General features: G+C 44.8%; 1 protein-coding gene across 1 annotated transcript in view; it reads left to right on the forward strand.

Annotated features, from left to right (window-relative positions):
• WWOX (WW domain containing oxidoreductase) overlaps positions 1–21,147 on the forward strand; it is a 967,168-nt gene that overhangs the window by 55,568 nt on the left and 890,453 nt on the right. The window contains exon 5 of the mRNA XM_059903718.1: positions 2,050–2,156. Coding sequence (XP_059759701.1) covers positions 2,050–2,156 — 107 coding nt within the window. The remainder of the gene's footprint in view (positions 1–2,049; positions 2,157–21,147) is intronic.

Here is a 21,147-nt window from a genome sequence, read left to right on the forward strand (position 1 = left end):
TTGTAATAATTCAGTTTAAAATATTTTCTGATTTTCATTGTAATTTTTGGAGTCACAATTTCTTATTTAGAAATGTGTTGCTTAGTTTCCAGGTAAGGGAATTTTCTAGGATCTTGTATTGATGTCTAATTTTATTCTACTGTGGTCAAGGGCATACTTTACAATTTTAATCTTTTGAAATTTGTTGAGACTTCTGGCCCTGCACATGTTCAATTTTGGTAAATACTCTAAGTACTTGAATATACATTTTGCTGTTGTGTTCAGTGTTTAAGCATATTCAGTTATTTCCAGTTTATCAGTTACTTTCAGATCTTCTATTATTTCCTGTTTATCGACATTTTTATGTTACTGATATGTTAAAATCTTCCACTCTGATTATGAACTTCTCTATTTCTCCTCTTAATCCTGTCAACTTTTGATGTGTGTGTATGTGTATACATTTAGAATTGTCACATATTCCTTATGGATTAGAACTTACCATTATGAAATACTCAGTTTTTTCTCTTATAATACTTCTTTTGGTTCATCTTTACATGGTATATCTTTTCCCGTTCTTTTAATTTTCTTTATCCTTATGTTTAAGGATATAAAACATAACATACACACTTCTGTAAGGAGCATATTGTATATGTGTGTTTTATTCAGTCTGACAGTCTTTGTCTTTTGATTGCAGCTTTTAGTCCACTTTAATGTAATTACAGATATATTTGGGGTTAAATATACCACTTTATTATTGGCTTTCTATTTGTCTAACTTGTTTTACATTCCTTTCTCTTCTTGCCTTTTTTTAAAAAAATTATACTTCTTCCCCTTTGTATTAACTGGTTAAATTTATATTATTTTACTGTTCTCTCAGTGGTAATTGTAGAGATTACATGTCTCAGCGGTAATTGTAGAGATTATATTTTTGACTTATTAAGGTGTCATACAGATTAGTACTTTATCACTTCCTGGACAATGCAAGGGTCTTAGAATACCAAGTACTTACCTCCTAGGTTATTTGTCATTATTATCAGTATAGTAATGCTCACTAGGTATTGTAAAATTTACAAACTATCGCTATTATCATTTAGATTTTTTCATCTGTTTACCCTTTATGTTACTCTGTCATTTTCCGCATCTCCAGATTTCTATCTAGGGTCATTTTCCTCCTATCTGAAGAGCATTCTTTAGTATTTCCTCTAGTGTAGACATGCTGGTGATATATTCCCTCAGCTTTTGTTTGTTAAAAATTTTGTTCACCTTTATTTTTGAAGGGTGTTTTCACTGGGTATAGAAGCACCAAATGCTGGCTCACCTCTCTTGGCTTTTCAGCTTTTCCAGATGTTGGCCCCCCAAATTCTCAAGCATAGTGTTCCTCTGATGCCTTCAAAGAGGGTGTGTGTGTGTGTGTGTGTCTGTGTGTGTGTGTTGTTTTGTCCAGCTTTTCTAATTGTTCTCAGTGGGAGGGTGGGTCTAGGAAACCTAGTTGCCATTGCTGGAAGCAGAAGTGCTGGAAATAGTGCAGAGCACATTGTCAGGAACTTAACAAATGTTGTTGTTTTACTTTCCAGGTTTGTTTTCTCTTATTAGACTGTAAACTCTTTGAGGGCAGTGACCATGTCTAAATCTTTATATATCCTTACTCTTTATACTGATCACACGATTTGGTTGTTATTAAGCAGTGTTTCAAAGGCTGGCTATGCCGCGAGTTCTTCTATGGCTTGGCCTTCACCTTTGAAATCACTTTGTTCCTGGGGCAGGTTTGCTCAACCTCAACACTGTAGATATTTGAGCCAGATGATTCTTTGCTGAGGGGGCTGTCCTGTGCATTGTAGGATATTTTGTAGCATGCCTGGCCTTTACCCACTAGATACCAGTAGCACGCCACCCCAAACTGTGACTACTGAAAAAACGTCTCAAGTTATTTGCAAATATCTTCTAGGGGGCAAAATCGAGTCTGGTTGAGAACCACTAGGGTAATGCGTTTGGCACTCAATAACGGCCATTCAGTATGACTCAGTGCTTTGCATTTGTGTTTTCTAAATTTGATTTTCCTTTAAACCGTAGGGTTTGAAACCGCCAAAACTTTCGCCCTCCATGGTGCACATGTGATCCTGGCCTGCAGGAACATGACAAGAGCCAATGAAGCCGTGTCACGCATTTTAGGAGAATGGGTAAGTGAGTGATTGATTTTTGTTTTATATAAATTTATTTATTTATTTATTTTTATTTATTTTTTTTGGCTGCATTGGGTCTTCGTTGCTGCGTGTGGGCTTTATCTCGTTGCGCTGAGCGGGGGCTACTCTTCGTTGCTGCGCGCGGGCTTCTCATTGCGGTGGCTTCTCTTGCTGCGGAGCACGGTCTTTAGGCACATGGGCTTCAGTAGTTGTGGCAAATGGGCTCAGTAGTTGTGGCACGTGGCTCGCAGGCTCTAGAGCGCAGGCTCAGTAGTTTTGGCGCACGGGCTTAGTTGCTCCGCGGCATGTGTGATCTTTCTGGACCAGGGATCGAACCCGTGTCCCCTGCATTGGCAGGTGGATTCTTAACCACGGCGCCCCCAGGAAGTCCTGATTTTTTTAATTGTCAAATATACATGCTGGGATAAACACATGGAGGTTTTAGTACAGTTCATAGAGTTTATTGCTCTTGGAATAATGTTTTCTTTATTTTTAAAGTCATATTCACTTTGTTTATTTTATGAATGAAAGGACAAGCAAGCCCTTTTATAGTTTGTTTATAGTTCATTGTCAGTGTCATCTGCTTTATTAGTCAGAGGTTTGAGAATGTTTACTCATTCAGCTCATTTATTAAGAAAAACAAAATGTGGTTGATGCCCATGAATGCAACTAAGAGGTTATTTATGGTTTTCAGGATGACAAAGTAGCCGGCTTTAACCCTGTCTCTGGTTTTTCCTTTTTGCTTTTCTCTCTCTGTGCAGACGTTGGTGTTGATATGCCTGTGCACAAACATTTATTGAGGGCCTGCAGTGCTCTTGGGGTTAAGGATATAGCGTCGAATAAAACACAGTACCTGCACTCATGGGCTTCTAGGTAGGAGAAACAGACCATAAAGGGATAATTAAGTTTAATATTTAATGTAATGTCAGGTTATAAATGCAGTGCAGGACAATAAAGCAGAGTGAGGGGCCAGGAGTTGACAGCGTGGATTATTTCAGATTGGGTGGTCAGCAGAGACCTCTCTAAAGTTGTGACATTTGATCCAGGATCTGAAGGAAGTAAAATAGTAAGCTGTGCAAAAGTCAGGGGAAATACTTTCTACGCATGTGCAAAGGAGGTAGGAACGTGCCTGGAGGATTCTAGGATCAGCAGGGACAGTAGTGTGGCTGGAGGGCAGTGAAGGGGGAGGAAGTTGCTGAGGGGCTGAGAGTCAGTGGTGACATGAGAGGGTTTGAGCCAGAGTGACACAGGTTGATTGATTTTTTTAACACGTCACTGGACTTTGGAGTGATGTACAGACTGCATTCATTCATTCACATATTTGTGAAGTGCCCCACTGTCAGAGGTACTGGGCATCTGGTGTTAAGGAAAAACAGGTGTTGCCACTGTCCTTGTAGAGCTTTCGGCTGAAGGTGGAAGACAGATCAATCCAAAGATAAACATCAGTGTAAACTTGAGATGATGGAAAGTGGTACTAAGAAAGTATGTGGTACTCCAAAATGGTGAATAATGCCAGGGAGGTGGGGGACATTTGGAGTCCCCAGGAAGAGGTGACTGAGCCGAGATCTCAAGAAGGGTCAGGGGAAGGTGGGAGAAGGGTCAAACCGGCCAGAGGGGGTGGCCTGTGCAGTGGCCCTGGGGCGGGGGCAGGAGGGGGGGTGAGGGGGAGACAGTCAGGTGCCTGGAGCAGAGCATGAACAGGGTTGGATAATCCTTGCCAAGGCTGTCTTCACTCTCTGAAAACCGTGGAAGATTTCTTGCCATCCGAAGAAATAGACCATGGTTTGTTTAAGAGAATGTCCGGTGTTCTGGACTGAGAAGTTATGAAAGTCAAGAAAAGGGAGATTTATTTCTGTTTTTTCAAGCAGAATTTCAAGTTCAGTATATTTCAAATGAACTCTTGTCCTGATCTCACTGGATTCATTATTTTGAGTTAAATAAAAAAAAACAAACAAACAGGGCCCACTTTTTTCCAATTATCTTAGCATCTTTCTAACTCCAAAGTTAAAAAATATAATAACCTCCACTAGGTGGTATAGAGCAATCTTCAGAGATGTGTAGAGAGCGAATGGTAATACGTGCATATGGTTTGAATCTTCATAAAGTGTGTAAACTGAAAAGTGAAAGTCCTCTGCAATTCTTCTCTTGGGAGGTAAATATCATTAACTGTTTCTTCTGTGTTCTTCCAGAAAAAGGTTGTGCATACTACACAACACACCTACATACTGTTGTGTAACTTGATTTTTTTTCACTTACTACTAGAGGAGGGTTTTTTTCTTATCAGTGCATAGAGGTCATCCTCATTGCCTTTAGCTGCTGTATGATACTCCATCACATGTTTATGCTGTCGTTATTTAACCAGTCTCCCTTTTCGGTGGACATGGAGGTTGTTGTCATTGTTTTGCTCTTCCAAGTGATGGTCTCTTAAAGTTCAGTCTCTCTCACATTTTCATCCAAAATTGACTCTAATCTCTGCTGCATTGAGCGTTCTTGATACATGCTTTTGTGAATACACCGTAGGGCAGAATCTTCGCAGTGGACCCATTGATTCAAAGGGCAGATGGATTTAAAGCTTGGGTAGCCGTTTCCAGTTTTCATCCAGTAAGTCGGGCCAATTTCTGCCTCCACCGAAAATGTTAGAACGGTACCTGGGATCGAGCAGCAGGGAGTATCAAACTCGTAAAATTTTGCCCATTTGACATCATATTTAGACTAGAAAAATCAAATTCCAGCGACACTCGTGATATTGTCAGAACCATCTTGTACAATGTGATACTAATGTTTAAACCAGACTTGGAAGATAATGCCCAAACCCAGTTATCTATGCATTTTAAAAGTTGTCTTCCTTTCCCGTCATATATGAGGACAGATTCATCTGGATTTATCCCATTATTACTCTTGTTTGATGCGTAGGGGCAGAAATTCCTAGATCTGCCCTCATTAACTGTGGGACTTTGGAAAGCCTCTTGATCCATTTGGTGCCCCCGTGTCCTCGTCTCTGAAAGAGAATGTTGAACGGGATGATCTCAAAGACCCGCCATTTAGTTTTTCTTTCTTGCTTTCTAAGCCATAACTGGGTCCCTGTGAGTCAGTTTCGGAAGCCCGCATTTATCATGGTGTATATTCATTCTCGTGTAGAGTAACTTGAGGACGACCAGCAAACAACGCCCCCGGAGGAAGAATTATCCAGAAATATTCACTGTCAGGGATGTGAATAGAGGAAATGGGAAAGAAAACCACACTTACACTCACATGGAGTTTCAGATGTTCACATCAGATTTTAGAGGTTGTAGACTGAAGAAACTCAACCCTTTTATAATCTCTCGTATGTTCACTTGTTCTCTGTGAACCCCGTTGGACCACTTTCCTCACTCCCCCCTAGATTCTGATTATGGAAGCTCCAATTTAGCAGCAAAAGCCGTCATTACCATTTCGCCTCATTGCACCGTTACCAGAGTACAGAGTGTGTGAGAAGCTGCCTCAGCGACCTGCGTGGAGCCGCCTCCCCGTGCCCTGTCCCCATGTCCCCACCCTGGGTCTGTGCTAGTTGGTTTCCTCCAGGCCTTTCCTTACCTGGTCTCTGCATAGGGATTTTGCCTGGCACGTTAGTAGATACCACCTTCTTGTGTTTCTCGAGGTCCGTACTTTATCTGGCATGAATCATATCACAAACAGAGCCTAGAAGGTACTGCAACGCAGAGGCGCCGTGCCGGAGATTCTCACAATGATCCAAAGTTTTTTGTTGCAGCCAAAGCTCCCTCCGAAGTCTTTGGGCGTTTGGCTTAGCGTCGGCTCACACGTGCCGAGGCTCTGGGAATGGAGTTCCTCCCTGCCTGGTCTTTCTCTTCTGGCCCTGCCCAGATCGCTGCGTCCCCGACCCTCATGTCTGCCTCCAAGCCAGTGGATTGTAACTCTCACGTCCACCACCCGGCATCTGACAGCCGCCAGTTATTGCGTCCCTGTCATGTGCCCTGTCCTGGTCAGGGCCTTCTGTGTCCCATTTATTTATTTATTTAAATTAAATTAAATTAAATTAAATTTTTTTTGTCTGTGCTGGGTCTCTGCTGCTGCGTGTGGGCTTTCTCTAGTTGCGGCGAGCGGGGGCTACTCTTTATTGCGGTGCGCGGGCTTCTCATTGCGGTGGCTTCTCTTGTTGCGGAGCACGGGCTCTAGGCATGTGGGCTTCAGTAGTTGTGGCACACGGGCTCAGTAGTTGTGGCTCACAGGCTCTAGAGCACAGGCTCAGTAGTTGTGGCGCACGGGCTTAGTTGCTCCGTGGCATGTGGGAGCTTCCTGGACCAGGGCTCGAACCTGAGTCCCCTGCATTGGCAGGCGGATTCTTAACCACTGTGCCACCAGGGAAGCCCCTGTGTCCCTTATTTAAGAGGATGCAAAAAACTGCTTTTCCCCATTTCACAGGGGAGCCAGTGGAGGCTCAGAAAGGTGAAGGGACTCCCCCAGAGTCACACAGCTGGTGAGCGCGGAGGCGGGTCCCGGTGTGTCCATCTGGCCTCCACCCCACGGTCCAGCTTTTCTACCACGTCCAGCCTCGTGTGTGTGCGTTACCTGTCCCAGGCTTTGCTTTAAAAATTGCTAGGTTCTATTGGAGTGATTAATGTCAGGATTAATCATATTTCTCAGAGGAAGCTGCTCTGATCTCCGTTATTTATTGTCCCAAGCAATCGCTTTTCATTCAAGATGTCCTTTATAGAGTCCTCGGGACACTTTGTGGGGGAGATCCAGCTCTTTCGTAAAACATAACTTAAATGGCACCACATTCCACATGGAATTATATTAAGAGCATATATGTAATTACTACCACTACTGATTATTTCAAGGGGAAATGCCCTCCTGCTGAGTTGTTTTAGATGCTCCAAAGTTAGAAATAAGAGAAGCATTGAAAACAATTAAAATTGGGTAATGTGGACAGTGCAGAAATGAACTACCCTCTTAAAAGGCCAATCCATTTAGCATAATTAAAAAGGGAGGGAGGATGGGGGGGTCCGTGAGCCCCCAGTTATATTTACGTACAGAACCTCTGGAAATGAGGTTCCTGCCTGTGTTGTTAGCAGTAACCATACGAGGATGTGGTTTACCTCATTCATATCGTCAAGTGGATTACTCGCTCACGTTCCTTACTTCTAAGACAAGTGCCTGATTTTCTCTTGGGTATTTCAAGGACCCCAGATGGCTGGCTGAGTAGGAAGTTCATCTTGCTGTTTTTGGGATGTAGTGGATTCTCTTTTACTCAGCAGCACTGTCTGTATGTGAGAACGCCATGTGCGTTCTCCAAGTCTGGGACTCAGATAGGTGTGTCTCAATCCCTGCAGTCCTGTGGTTTACTCTTTCCTAGGTACTTATCGGAGTGGGGTTTTGTCGCTCTGTTTATGGAGGTCTGGCACACCCCACACTCCGTCCTGAGATCTGAAGATCTCCAAGGGGTGTTGTCTGAGAAGGACAATAGATGATTAGCTATCAAAACACACCTTATAAACAGCCACAACAAGACTCCAGCATCCCAACGGAGGGCTTTTGAAAGTGGGGCTCCCTCCTCCCTCTTACTTTATTATAGGTTCTAAATTTTGGACCTCTGAAACTTCTGGTCCTGGGGAGGAAGGAGGTTGATTAGAGCTGGGGCAGGTGGGCCTGCGGTCGCCCAGGCACCTACCAGTGTGTGCAGGGAGGAAAAGGTCTGGGGCCATGGCTGGGGTGGAAGGGGGATTCAAAGAGGGCACGGGATTGTTTTGAGTGCCCAGCCTGCCTCACGTGTACCAGGCCTTACTTGAACCTGCTTATCGTGTAAAGGGTGACATGGGCAGTGTCAGAGAGCTGGCCTGTGGAGGCCGCCCGTTAGTGAATGCGGGGCCCAGGAATGTTGTGAAGCTCCAGCATCTACTGGGGATTGAGGTGACCAGTGAGGTGGGCAAGGTGGGCTGGCACGGAAGAGGGGCTGATGGCCACCCCCGACCCCCGCCACCGTGGAGTTATTAGGTGACCCACTCCTGATTCTCCAGAGTGCATCTTGGATCCATCCCCCTATCAGAAGGGAGGAGGGACCCAAGTATGTTGAGGTTGGCGAGAAGGCTTGGTCCCCAAGAAAGACTGCAAGCCCAGGCTTTCCTACCTTGTCTTTTTATTTGTCCTAGACTTCAAGTCTTCCTAGTGACTGGTTAGGATGACATACCATTGGCCAGGAGCATACAACAGGGACCCGGCTCAGCCACTCTTGTGTCTTCTTGGGTTATCTAACCGAGATTTCCAAGAGGTCTGGAAAAGGCAGGCAGTGTGGTCTTCAAGATGCCTCTTGGGCATATGTCTTTTGGGGAGGCAAGTCATCTCCAGCTGATAAACATTGCTCTAAAATACGCTGCATTAGATTGGCAAAGATTAGAAGCAGATACGCTCTGTGACCTTGGGCAAGTTTCTTCTCTAAACCTTAGTTTCTTCATCTGTAAGATCTAAATACCAGGAGATTCAGGTACCTATGAGTATTAAGGCATTGACTGTATGTGTATTTAACATGTTGCTGGTGATAGATTCAGTGTTCAATTAAATGTTAGCTGCTGCTATTAATAATAATTATAATTTCTTTTTAAAAAAATGTTTATTTGATATTGGAGTACAGTTAATTTATATTGTTGTGTTAGTTTCAGGTATATAGCAAAGTGATTCAGTTATACATATATCCATTCTTTCAGATTCTTTTCCCATAGAGGTTATTACAGAATATTGAGTAGAGTTCCCTGTGCTCTACAGTAGGTCCTTGTAGGTTATCTATTTTATATATAGTAGTGTGTACATGTTAATCCCAAACTCCTAATTTATCCCCCGCCCCCAACCTTTCCCCTTTGGTAACCATAAATTTGTTTTTGAAGTCTATGAGTCTGTTTCTGTTTTGTAAATAAGTTTATTTATATCATCTTTTTAGACTCCACATATGAGTGATATATGATATTTGTCTTTCTCTGACTGACGTCACTTACTATGATAATCTCTAGATCCGTCCATCTTGTTGCAAATGGCATTATTTCGTTTTTTTTGCGGCTGAGTAATATTCCATTGTATATATGTACCACATCTTCTTTATCCATTTCTCTGTCAATGGACATTTAGGTTGCTTCCGTGTCTTGGCTGTTGTAAATAGTGCTGCAGTGAACATTGGGGTGCATGTATCTTTTCGAGTTATGGTTTTCTCCAGATATATGCCCAGGAGTGGGATTGCTGGGATTAAATGTTCAATTAAATGTTAGCCGTTGCTATTAATAATAATTTCTTATTCATACATGAAAGTACAAAGTGATGCTTACTTTTCCTAACCTCTCCAAGTGGCTGAAAGAGGAGCTGTAGGGAGGGTGTTTATCAGCATGATTCCAATGGAGTTGCAATGAATTCTTTTTCTGTCTTCATATGTCTGGACTCCTACCTTTTAATAGATGTGTATTTAGTTTGTTGATGAGTATTTTCCAGTGGAGCTCGTATTAGCACTCAACTGTCATTTGAAAAGCCATCTTAATTATTTATGTGATTGCTTTTTCTTTTGTATTTACAAAGAAATATACTTTGCATATATTGAGGAAAGATGATTAAGGGATCAGTCATCAGGAACAGCAAGCAGTGGTTTATGTCAGAATGGGTATTGAGAAAGCAGGGAAACGAGGGGTAAGAGGAAAGATTTATTAGTCAGAGGTAATGGAATATGCATGTGTTAGGGAGAGAAGAGCGCATGCTCAGCTGATTGTCGCCGCACGGTTTGATGCTGGAGAGAGTGAAGCGTTGTAATTATCCTAGCTTTCAATAGCGTTGATACCGGGTCTGTTTATCTAGTTGGAGTGAAGCCATGTGGAAAGGTGACAGTGTTATGTCATATTGCAGCCTCATTGATAAGCATCGGAAATCGTGATTTCACTGTTATTTCCAGGTATGAAGTACTTGGTACCAGCCAACCTATTAGGCACGTGGGTTCCAACACTTTGCTTTTAATAGATACCGACAACCTGTTTTCATGACATGATATTAAGGAGTGACAGAGAGGATACTGAGTAATAAATTGCTTGCACTTTTAAGAACCACTGGAGAAATCCAGCTGCTTTCAGGCTCTCTCCAGTCCACTCAGTGACTTTACGATCCTGTATGTCTTTGGTGTTTGTGGGAATTTCCCCCATTCTCCTTTGATAATAGGAGCTTAAATCCCATAATTCGCCTTTGCAGATCGAAGGCCTTAGGTGTGATGCCTTCTTTTATGTGATGTGTGTGTGTCAGTGGGGCGGGTGCAGGGAGGCATGCAGAGCGTGGGGTGGGTGATCTACGAGCCTGATGCCTGTCTAAGCAGGTGACTTGGCGTGGAAAAGCTGATCGTTATTCAACGCATCACAAGTTGTAAGGCTCATCCCCATTGTTTTGAATGATCTCTAGCTAAACAAAAATATAAAAACTATTAATATTATTAACAGTTATAGATTATTGGGAAAAGTTCATCCTACATCAGCCATTAGATTTGTTCCTCATTTCTTTGCTTTAAAAATTGTTTTTATGTATAGTATTGGATTTTCAGTAAGTAAAGTATGGTATAAACTAGTCTGCGAACCAGCAAGAACTATATAAACCACTTGCTTTAATCAGTAAGCGAGCGAGCGTGCACATACACACACACACATACACACACGCATAAAGGGTCTAGAGTTCTCCCTTGGGACATTTTTGTTTACAAAATGTCATCTTATTATCATCACCCGCCGGTGGGGTTGGATATTCATAGCTGTCTGTACTAGGCACTCTGCTTCGCACTTAGCAGTAAAATATCTATGTTATGTGTTAAACCCATCTTGCAGATGAGGCATTAGAGGCTGGAAGAGGGGGAGAGCCTTCCCTGAGCTCACACAGCTACGTGGTAGATCTAAGATTTGAAGCCATATCTCCTGACCCCAACGCCATCTTGTTACCCAATCCAGAATTACTGGTGTGCGTTGTGTCGGAGGACTGGCCTATCTTTTTCAAGGACTTAGCCAAAGATTGCCTTCGTAGGGATTTGCGTGTTTCTCTGTTCATTATGTAAGGGTCCCTGTGGTTACCTAGGAAAGAGGGCTGCCCGGGTGGCTTTTTGTGACCCGATGGAGTTGATGAACCTCCCCTCCCCTGAGGAAGCTCTTCCCAGACTTCCATTTCAAGTGGTATGTAATGTATGTACTCTTGCACTGAAGCTGCCTCTTTGACCTTCCTTATCGTAGGCTCAGGAAAGATTCTTTATCAGGTAATAAATTATTCATTCCTCTCATAGACATAATTGGTTGCTAAAATATTCTGAGTTTCCTCTGTCTCCAGAATGCCTAGAACTTGTGATTGGTCCTTCTCCTCTAAGTTTTCCATTTCATTTCTCATTCTGAAAATTTTGCATTGACTTAATCTCGCCTGTTATTCATTGTCTTTGATCACCGTCTTCGTGTCTTCTTTTTCTCTGTGTGTATTTTGGTCTTTTTCACTCAGTCTTGAACTGAATATTTCATACTTTATATCCACTGTAACCTTCGCATAACGAGGGCTGTGATTTACTGCTGAGTTTTAAAGAGTGAAAGTCAAGCATACATGGATAGTTCCAAACCATCACTCCCAATCATGTGAAACTCAATGCAGATGCATTCTTTCATTAATATGGGGCCCCCTGAGTTCTTGTTAAACAATTTTGATGTGCTTGGAAGAGATGGATTTCATCCTCAGATGGTGTTCAGCCAGTGGTTGAAGGTTCTGCTTCTGGCCACTAGGCATTTAGGGTCCATTATTTAAGCGGAAAAAAGTGTGCTTGAGATTGTTTTTCATATGTATTATGGGGGCATTTACAGAGAGTCTCAGACGTAGCAGTTGTTAGATTAAACAGAGAGGAGAAGCTGTCCTTGTGCCAAGAAAATCTTCCAGGCAAGGACAAATATAGAGCCGTAAACGAGGCAGCCAGTCTCAGGATGGGGCAGCTCACGCTACAAAAGGTTAAGGTTTATTTTAAGCATATATTTAAAATAGACTAAGTTTTAATTTATAAGGAGGCAGCCCAGAGGAGTAGAGGGAGCCCCAGCCCTAGAGTCACACAGAGCTGGGATTGAATCCTGTGCTCACTGGGTATCCCTGGGCACATTTGGTTATGTCTTTGAACCTTGGTTTATTTACCTGCAGAATGGGAACGGTGCTGATAATGGCCCTCAGCGTTCATCAGGTTGAGCTGAAGTAACGAATATACTCTCTTGTACAGAACCCGACACATAGTAAAGACTCAGAAAAAAAAAAAAAATTGGTGGTTTCAGGAGAGGGTTACTTGTTCAACACAGATCCCTAAATTAGACAAATACTCTCAGAAATCTTGTTGGAAAATGTGTTTCCTCTTATACCTTTTTTTTTTTTTATATAAATGATCAGAGTCCCAGGAAACAGCCGAGCCTCTCTTCATCTTCCCATCACTGTGTCAGGTAATACTGAGGTGAGCCGAGGTGAGCAGCCGGGGGCTCCTTCCGTCTCTAGGGCGTGAGGGCAGGGTGGGGAGGCGGCTGTCTGTATCCCCGGCGCCCACGCCCTGGTGCGGAGCTGGCTGGGGTCCGCAGAGGCCGTGGTTAGTGCCAGAGAGACGTGGGGCTGGCAGAACCAACTCTGTGTCCCTGGGGCGCTCACCTGGAACTAGCCCCTGCCCCTTAGCCAGCTGGGGGATGCAGATGTGACTGATTTTGAAGACCTTTAGAAGTGCTGTGGTAGTTTTAAAATCTGTCCACGCATTCTTTGCTACGCCTCCCTTTCAGAGGTGGAGCCTAATTCTCGTCCCCTCAAGTGTGGGCTCGTCTTAGTGACTCAGTCTTCATGAATAGAAGGTGGCTGAATTGACAGAGTGTGACTTCCAGGAAGGGTCTTAGAAGGCCGGTGGCTTCCTCCTGGCTTGCTGTCCTGGACCACTCACTGCGGGGAAGCCAGCTGCCACGCTGGGAGGATGCTCAGGCGTCCCTGAGGGGAGCCCGTGTGATAAGGAACCGAGCCCCCTGTGACAAGGAGCCCCCTGTGACACGCCTCTCGAGTGAGCCCTCCTGGACTCCGCTGAGCTCGTCAAGCCTGCAGATGACTGCGGCTCACGGATCAGTGGCACCCTCATCAGAGATCTCGAGTCAGAGCCATCCCAATTCCTGACCTATAGAATCTTGGTGAAAAGCCAAATGCTCACTGTCTTAAGCCACTGCACTTTGGGGAGAGGGATGACATAGCAGTGGGTAACGAACACAGGGGTCACAGCCTCAGGGGAGAAGGATCTCACACAGAATCTGGACAGTAAACTCCAAGGATAAGGTGTGAGGACTCACCCGGCGATTGCCTCTAAGTGCAGCGAATCCTGCATTCTTAGGGTGGCGTCAACCATCCAGGTCCCCGTGTCCAACCTTTTCCCAACGTGCAGACCAGTTAAACAGCATCCCTGAGCAGAGCTCACCCGGCTTTCACTTACACTCTTCCAGGGATGGGTAAGCTCCTCCCTCCCAAGACAGCCCATCCTATTTCTGTGCACCTGTTAATTAGAAAGTTCTCCCTTATATTGAAGCGAGACTCTTCCTCCAAGCATCTTCCACCCACGGGCCCTGGTTCTGCCCTCCGAGTTCCACTGGGCTGCCTTCTCATCAGAACCCACCTAACACTCACATCTCTCAAATTCCCTAAATAATAAATCCAAAGTTATTGAAGGCATCAGGTTACTAAAAGTTGGCAGTGAGGCTGGCCCCTCATTTCTTTGCAACCTGTGTCCCTCTTTTATTATTGGAGTTTGGGATGCACATGGTAAGGCTTTAGCAGCTGGGGAGAATCCTGTCTGCTTTGGTCCCCTTCAGCAGGTACCAGATGCAGAGCCCGGACCCACTGGGCCTTCCCTGGAGTTAAGGCATCAGTGCAAACAAAGTGCAGAGTCTCCTTTTAAATGACTGAAGAACACTGCCGTCATTTACCTGGCAGTTCTCAGATTCTAATTGTTCCAGCCACAATGCGATCTGTAAACTGGGTGGCTGGAAGAAACTTCAATGCATCTTTGTAATGGCTTTGTTGTTGTTTATTGAGAGGGACTAATTAACTTTGATTATTGCACTAATATTATGGCACTTTGACAGCCCTTCAGATTTATGACTCTGGGAAAATATAAACAAATGAAATGCAGGTGCTGGAGCAGAAAGAATAAGTATTACTGAACTTTAATTACTTGGAATGTGTAGCCAGGAGAGAATTAGTTGATGAATTACAGGATGCTTGAAATCTACATCAAATTGTGAGCAATATGCAGACAAAAATGAAAAGGGGGGCTGGGAAGGTGCTGTTTTTTAAGGCAGGAAAGGATAGGGCACGTCTGTAATGATCTGAATGGTGTTTCATTGATTAATCCCTATTTCCAGTGGGGCAGAAATTTACACGGTGCTATTGAAAGCATGGTCCCTGACGCACACTGACAGCATCACCTGAGAACCTGTTAGAAATGCAAATTCTTGGGCCCCACTGGAGACCTCCTGGATCAGAAATTCTGGAGGTGGAGCCCAGCAGTCTGTGTTCCACAGTCCCTCCAGGAGATTCTCATGTACTGCCCTGCAATCCTCATGCTGTTTAATTTTTTTTTTTTTTTAAATAAAAGGGCAGATACAGATTTTTACCTCTGTTTACCAAAATCAGGTGTTCTTACAAGCTCGTTCACCAACTAACGCAGAAATTTTCAGACTGTTTAAAAAAATTGTATAAATATTTATTAAACATTTATTTTGTACTATGTGTAATGGGTGATATAAGACAGTATAGAATATAGAAAGTCCCCTACACGCAAACCTTCAAGTTGCGAACTTTCAGAGATGCGTAAGTTAGTTCACGTGTGTGGCGTACGTTGTCACGTGCGTGCATCCTCTACAAGTGGATGTGCTTTTGTGTAATTTACTGTACAGCACTGTATAGAGTACAGTAGTACAGCATCTTTATTTCAAGCCCAGGATGTCCGGAAGCAAGCATAAAAGCAGCGGTATAGAGCCAGTTGTGTTAGTTGGGCACCTAGGCTAACTGTGTTGGACTTATGAACAAATTGGACTTATGAATGCAGTCTCGGAATGGAACTCGTTTGTGTGTAGGGGACTTACCGTATTGTCATTGCCCTCAAGGACTTGGCAAGTGAGGCGATACCCCCAAACTGTAACCCGTGCTGGGACCCGGTGAGCATGGGAAGCGTGGTGGTCTTAGGACTCACGGAAGATGCTTTTCCCACGTGCTTCAAAGCAGGATCCTTGAAGAAGGCAGAGTTGGCAGGCTGCAGTCAGCCCCAGTGGTGAGGGCACATTCCAGTGGAAGGAAGGGCACGAGCAGAGCATGAAAGCGTGTCCTGGGAGCGGCGCATAGTCAGGTTTGGATGGAGTGGGGTGCAGGTGTCTCTAGAGGCCGGAACCTGCCTCTTGAAACCAGATCATTGAAGACCTTGGATTCTGTCCTTTTAGGAGAATGGGCCTTCTTCCCTCGGTCCTGGCAGCCACTGAAGGATCCCCATGGGGGTGATGCAGTCCACACATAGCGATGCAGAAAGACAGATGCTCGGGTTGAATCAGAGAGGGAGTGTGGAGGCCGGGAGACACGTGAGCTGTGCTCCGGGTAAGCGGTGGTTAAAGTGGCAGTTCTGAGCTGGAAGGGCTGAGAAGGATGCTGAATACACTTGCTTGTTTTCTGACATTTAAATCCACCAAGTGAGTCCCAGAGGAGAAAGATAATCATCCCTTCCAACGTTTCCTGCTCTGAGAACCTTTAACAGATTGTGGGGGTACATGTTCCTCCTTCTCAGAAACTCTGTGAAAATAGAGCAAAACGTGTTTACTTACCCGCAGCTCTCTCTCAGGAGTAGGGTGACCGTTTATTCTTCAAACCAGGAAATGCCGAGAGTCACAGAGTCATAATAATTATACCAGGAGAACAGGCATCAGCAAGGAGGGAAACTGGGACATCTGAGCAGCCCTCTCAGGTGCGGTTACCCCAATAACCTGAGCAGGCCACCCATGGGTGTCTGGGCCTGGCTGGGCTTGATAACGAAGAGGTCAAGTCTGGCTTCTGATGGGGCAGATTGAGCCTCACACCGGCCTTCGTCCCTATGGTTCTGGGTCGTCTCCTAATTTTTCCTTTTAAGAGCTTGCTGTTTTCATTCCCACAGAAGCCCGGCCAGACTCCAGCCCAAGGTTGTCTCCATTCCTTGGACAGTTGCAAAACTAACCGTGACTCCAGATCTTTTGTGGAGTTTCTGTTCCAGAGACCCTTCCTTTCGTGTGATTTCTCCCACCGCCCGGAACCTTCCAGATCCCCCCTCTTATGGATAGTGCTGTGTACTTGAGGAACAGAAATGCATTCTTGATATTAGGCTGAGCCAGACCCTCCCCAGTGTTAAATCTACCCAGAATTCATAGAACGCCGTTCAGAACTAAATAGTGGTCATTCAGAATTGCCTTTTGTTTGGGGTGGTTCACGGCTTGTCTGGTTTGTGAATGTAGATGAGGGAGAGCTGGTTAAATGTTTATTTTCAGCCCTGGGTAAATCTGCAGTATTGGAGGAGATGGTGGGGCACGTGGCAGTGACGTTAGTGATCAAAGTGGTATCACGGGCTTGCTGGCCTCCTTGCAGACCTGCCAACACAGACAGTTTTTCAGGGACATCATAGAAAAGCAGAAATAATTCTACGTTACTTTAAGGCATCTGTAAAAAAAAGTTCTTTTTAGTCATATATGAGCCACTGGGTTTGACATAACTCTTTTAACCATTACTTTTAGGGGATCCTGCAACGATATGAGCCAGTTTATGCAAGAGTGTTATAATGGAAAATTCAGACACGAATTAGTGAAGTCGTTTGTTTTTTAGGGAAAGTTTTGAATTACAGGATCACATTTGGGTAGACTGTGTTTGCAAAACGGTAGCATTTGGGGATGGGAAAGGACCTTCTGAGATCATCCAGTTTAACTCTCCCACTTGACAGGTGGGAAAACTGAGGCCCAGAGAGGGTAACTCACCCATCCAGTGTTACTTAGAAAGTGATGCCTTCTTTTGAGACAGAGTGTCATACTGCCCATTTGCCTATTGTGGAAAAAAATGTGTATATGTTTTTAAAAAGAACATAGAATTGCCTGTAAGACAGGAATAGAAGCACCCAACACTTCATGCTCAATTGGGTGGCTAGTTTAATTCTCCTTCTTATTTTGATGATGATGATACTATAATAATAGTAATGGTAGTAGTGGCATTGTGTGCCAGTCACGGTGTGGAACACTTTAAATGCCTTAATCCAGTTCATTTTTATGCCAACCCTGTGAGGTAGGTAATAGTATGAATCCTGTTTTCAGATGAAATGAGGCACAGAGCAGTTTAGGAACTTGTCTAAGCCCACATAGCAAATAAGCAGAAGAGATGAAATGCTGTAGGAGGACAGAAGCCTTGCCTGTTGTGTTCCTCTCGGTATTTCCCCGGTGTGTTGCACAGTGCCTGGTCATTGGGGGGGACTGAGTAAGTGTTTGTTGGATGAATGACTGAAGGTTGACTGTTGAGCCTTGGGGTTATAACCCGGGAGGCAGTATCCTATCACTGTGGGAAGGGATGGTTGGTTTGGTTTGCTTTTGGAAAAGCAGACCAGCAGAAGGTACACATAACCAGAATATTTTTCTGGAGTGCTCAGCTGTGTCAGTCGATTTTTGTGTTGGTGCCGCTGAATTCCCCACAATTCTTCAGCTGCCTGCTGACTTGTTGAAGATGGACTTGTTCATGGGACGTGGTGTGAAGCGCCTTGTGTCCCAGTTCTTTGAAAATCACTAGCCCCGGTTTGGGCATTCTCAGTCGGCCAGCTCCCCTCGCTGTTCTGGAGAAGTGGGAGCCGGCTCACAAATCAACTTGATTTTGAAGGATGGAAAAATGGATCAGCTGGAAAGGCACAGCCCAAGGAGTCCATGGAAGGGCTTGTGGGTGCATCCAGGAGCCTTCTGGTCTTTACTTGGAGAGTGTGTGTGATCGAGAGAGAGAAGGTTGACCAGAAATCAGTAACTTCTTTTTTAAAAAAAAAAAATTAATTAATTTAAAATTTATTTTAATTTTTATTTATTTATTTTTGGCTGCGTTGGGTCTTTGTTGCTGCGCGCGGGCTTTCTCTAGTTGCGGCGAGCAGGGGCTACTCTTGGTTGCGGTGCGTGGGCTTCTCATTGCGGTGGCTTCTCTTGTTGAGGAGCACGGGCTCTAGGCACACGGGCTCAGTAGTTGTGGCTCGTGGGCTCTAGAGCACAGGCTCAGTAGTTGTGACGCACGGGCTTAGTTGCTCCGCGGCATGTGGGATCTTCCCGGGCCAGGGCTAGAACTTGTGTCCCCGCATTGGCAGGCGGATTCTTAACCACTGGGCCACCAGGGAAGTCCGAAATCAGTAACTTCCCTAAAAATTAAAAGGTCTCTGGTGATGCCTTTGGGGGTAAATGTAGAAACCTTCTTTTTCCTATTACTTAGGTCAGAAAACCAGCTGGGGTGGGCTTTGCTTCTAACATCCCTTTCCCTTTGGGATAATAAGTAATTGTCCTGAAACCTGTCAAAGACAGACACTTACTGAAAGAGAGATGAGCTGGAGAGAGAGAGACAGAGACAGAGACAGAGAAAAACAGAGCCAGAGTGGGGGTGGGGTGGAACAGACTTACAGAGAAAGACAGACACAGGAATGGGAGAGGGAGGGGGAGGGGAGGGAGGGGGAGGAAGAGGGGGGAGAGAACTAGTCTCCGGAGTGTTTTTATGGAGGTTTTTAGTGCCAGCCTCTGCACGATGGGTTTGATCACTGTTTTCAGAGTTCTCTGATCATTTCTTGCTTAGAAAGGAGGAAATTAGAAATGTTGAGCTATGATTTGTTTTAATCAGAAAGAAACTGTCTAACATAAATCTCCCCGTGAGTGCTGGAAAAGCCCTAAAGCGGCCAAGAAAAAAATATCAATACTTTGCAAAGGAGGAATGATTGTTCCAATCCGTGGCTTAATTGATTTTAAGCCTTAATGAAACTCGGGCCAGAGCCTGCTACACACACTTGGTGGCTGGGATCACCAGTGAAAGCTGCGTGGGGAGAGGAGGAATTTGGGGTGTTTATCTGGTTCTTTGCTATTGATGTGATTTTCTAATTGCGTGGGGGTACCTAATACCAGATAGTAATTTTTTTTCTACGAAGAGAGTAAATTTTTTTTCCTAACACAGTAATTTATTTTAAATTACAGCTTTTTCTATTGGAAGCATTCACTTATGTTAGATTATCGTTCCCCAAGTGAAATTTCACTGATGCTGTATAATTAAATATAGATTTTTAAAAAGCGATAGAATATATTTTAAATTTATAAGCGGACAAACTGGGGTATATAAAGACTTTATTTAACAAGAGTAAATAGCCTACCTGATCAACGTGACGGCTACTGGAAAGGATTCCTTTAGCCTCAGTATATCCTTATTCAGTACCAGGCACCTTCTTGGGAAGGGGTGCTAAACTTGCTAACTTAATTGGGCTAAAAGGATTGATCTGTAAGATATGTTATATGGGTGTAAGCAACAGCCTTGGGCTGTGGTCTGCCCGAGTTTGAATCCTATTTCTGCCCTTTACAAACCAGGTGCCCTTCACTTCCTGTTGCCTCAGTTTCTTCATCTGTAACATGGGAATGCTAATAGTACCTGAGTCACAAGGTTGTGAAGATTAGCTGAAGTCTTGCACGTAAAGCGCTTAGGGGATGGTACCTGGATACGTAGAACGGTACCCGGGTACCTAGTGTGTGCTATACAGGATTAAAAAAAAAAAACATTTGGGGTCCCTGTGTGGTCTGGCCCCTGCCTACCTGTCCAAGTTCATCTCCGACCATTCTCCTCCTTTTCCCAATTATACCGACCTCACAGCTGTTCCCGAACCCTCCCGTCTCCCTCTGTCTTGTCACAGAAGACTTCCTCTGCTTGGGGTGACCTCAGCCAAGCTCGTCCACCTGATGCTTCTGTATGCTGTGAGTCTCTGCCCCCTGGTGTCTTTCCCCTAGAGCTTTCCTGGACTGCTTTTCCCCCTCTCCTGCCCACCTTCCCTCCCCTCCCCTCCCTCCCCTCAGCAAATTGTTAGCAGCCCCTTTCTCTGAGTGACGTGGCAGTGACATGAAAGCAAACGTTCCGTTCCTGCCTTCAAGGAGCTTAAAGTCCACGTTTTGGTTTTTAAACACGGATGCATCACAGCGCTGATCACATCACACATTGATTGTTGGCTGAAGGTCCCCTTATTTAAGCAACAGACATCTGTTGGAACTTGATTACATGCCAAGCGTCGCACTGGACGGTGAGCCTATATAGGTACCTAAGATGTTGTGCTTGCCCTCAGGGAGCATAGGTGTGTTGACAGACATGTAAATTAATAATAATAATATCAACACTCAACTGGGAGTGTGGGTTGGGAGGAGGAGGAGGGCAGGGCCTGGTTGACGGCCCAGGCTCAGTAATACCTGGGTAGGAGCAGACGCAGTACCTGTGTTTCTCATCACTGTTGGAAGGTGTTAGACCAGCTGGGTAGGAATACGAGGGTTTTTCTCTGACTCCAGCTGCCGCGGGCACGGTCGCCAGCCCGGATTTTGGAATCAGCCCGACCTAGGTGGGAATCCTGGCTCTCCGTCTGCTGGCAGTGAGTGTGCTCAGTCCAGGCGCTCCTCCTCGTGCCTCTCAAGCTAACTGCTTCCCTGCATGGGACGCTTGTCAGGATTAAGCGAGATGGCAGTGCCCGGCTTGTGGCCCGCACTAGGTTCCACCCGCTGGCGCTGTTCACCGTGCCGAGCGCTTCTGGAGGTTACCTCTCTGTGCCTTGCCTATCTTGGGCTCTAGCCCATCAAGGCCTTCCTGCTTCCCCTCTTCCCGCCAACAGCTGTCGTGCCCACGAGGGGCCGGCCTCCTCTGTGCCAGACAGAGCCTCGGCCGGGTATGTTTGCTCTGTGTTCAAACAGAACTTCCTTGCTGTGGTATT

The sequence above is a fragment of the Balaenoptera ricei genome, chromosome 19, assembly GCF_028023285.1.
Source record: "Balaenoptera ricei isolate mBalRic1 chromosome 19, mBalRic1.hap2, whole genome shotgun sequence".
Taxonomy (NCBI): Eukaryota; Metazoa; Chordata; class Mammalia; order Artiodactyla; family Balaenopteridae; genus Balaenoptera; species Balaenoptera ricei.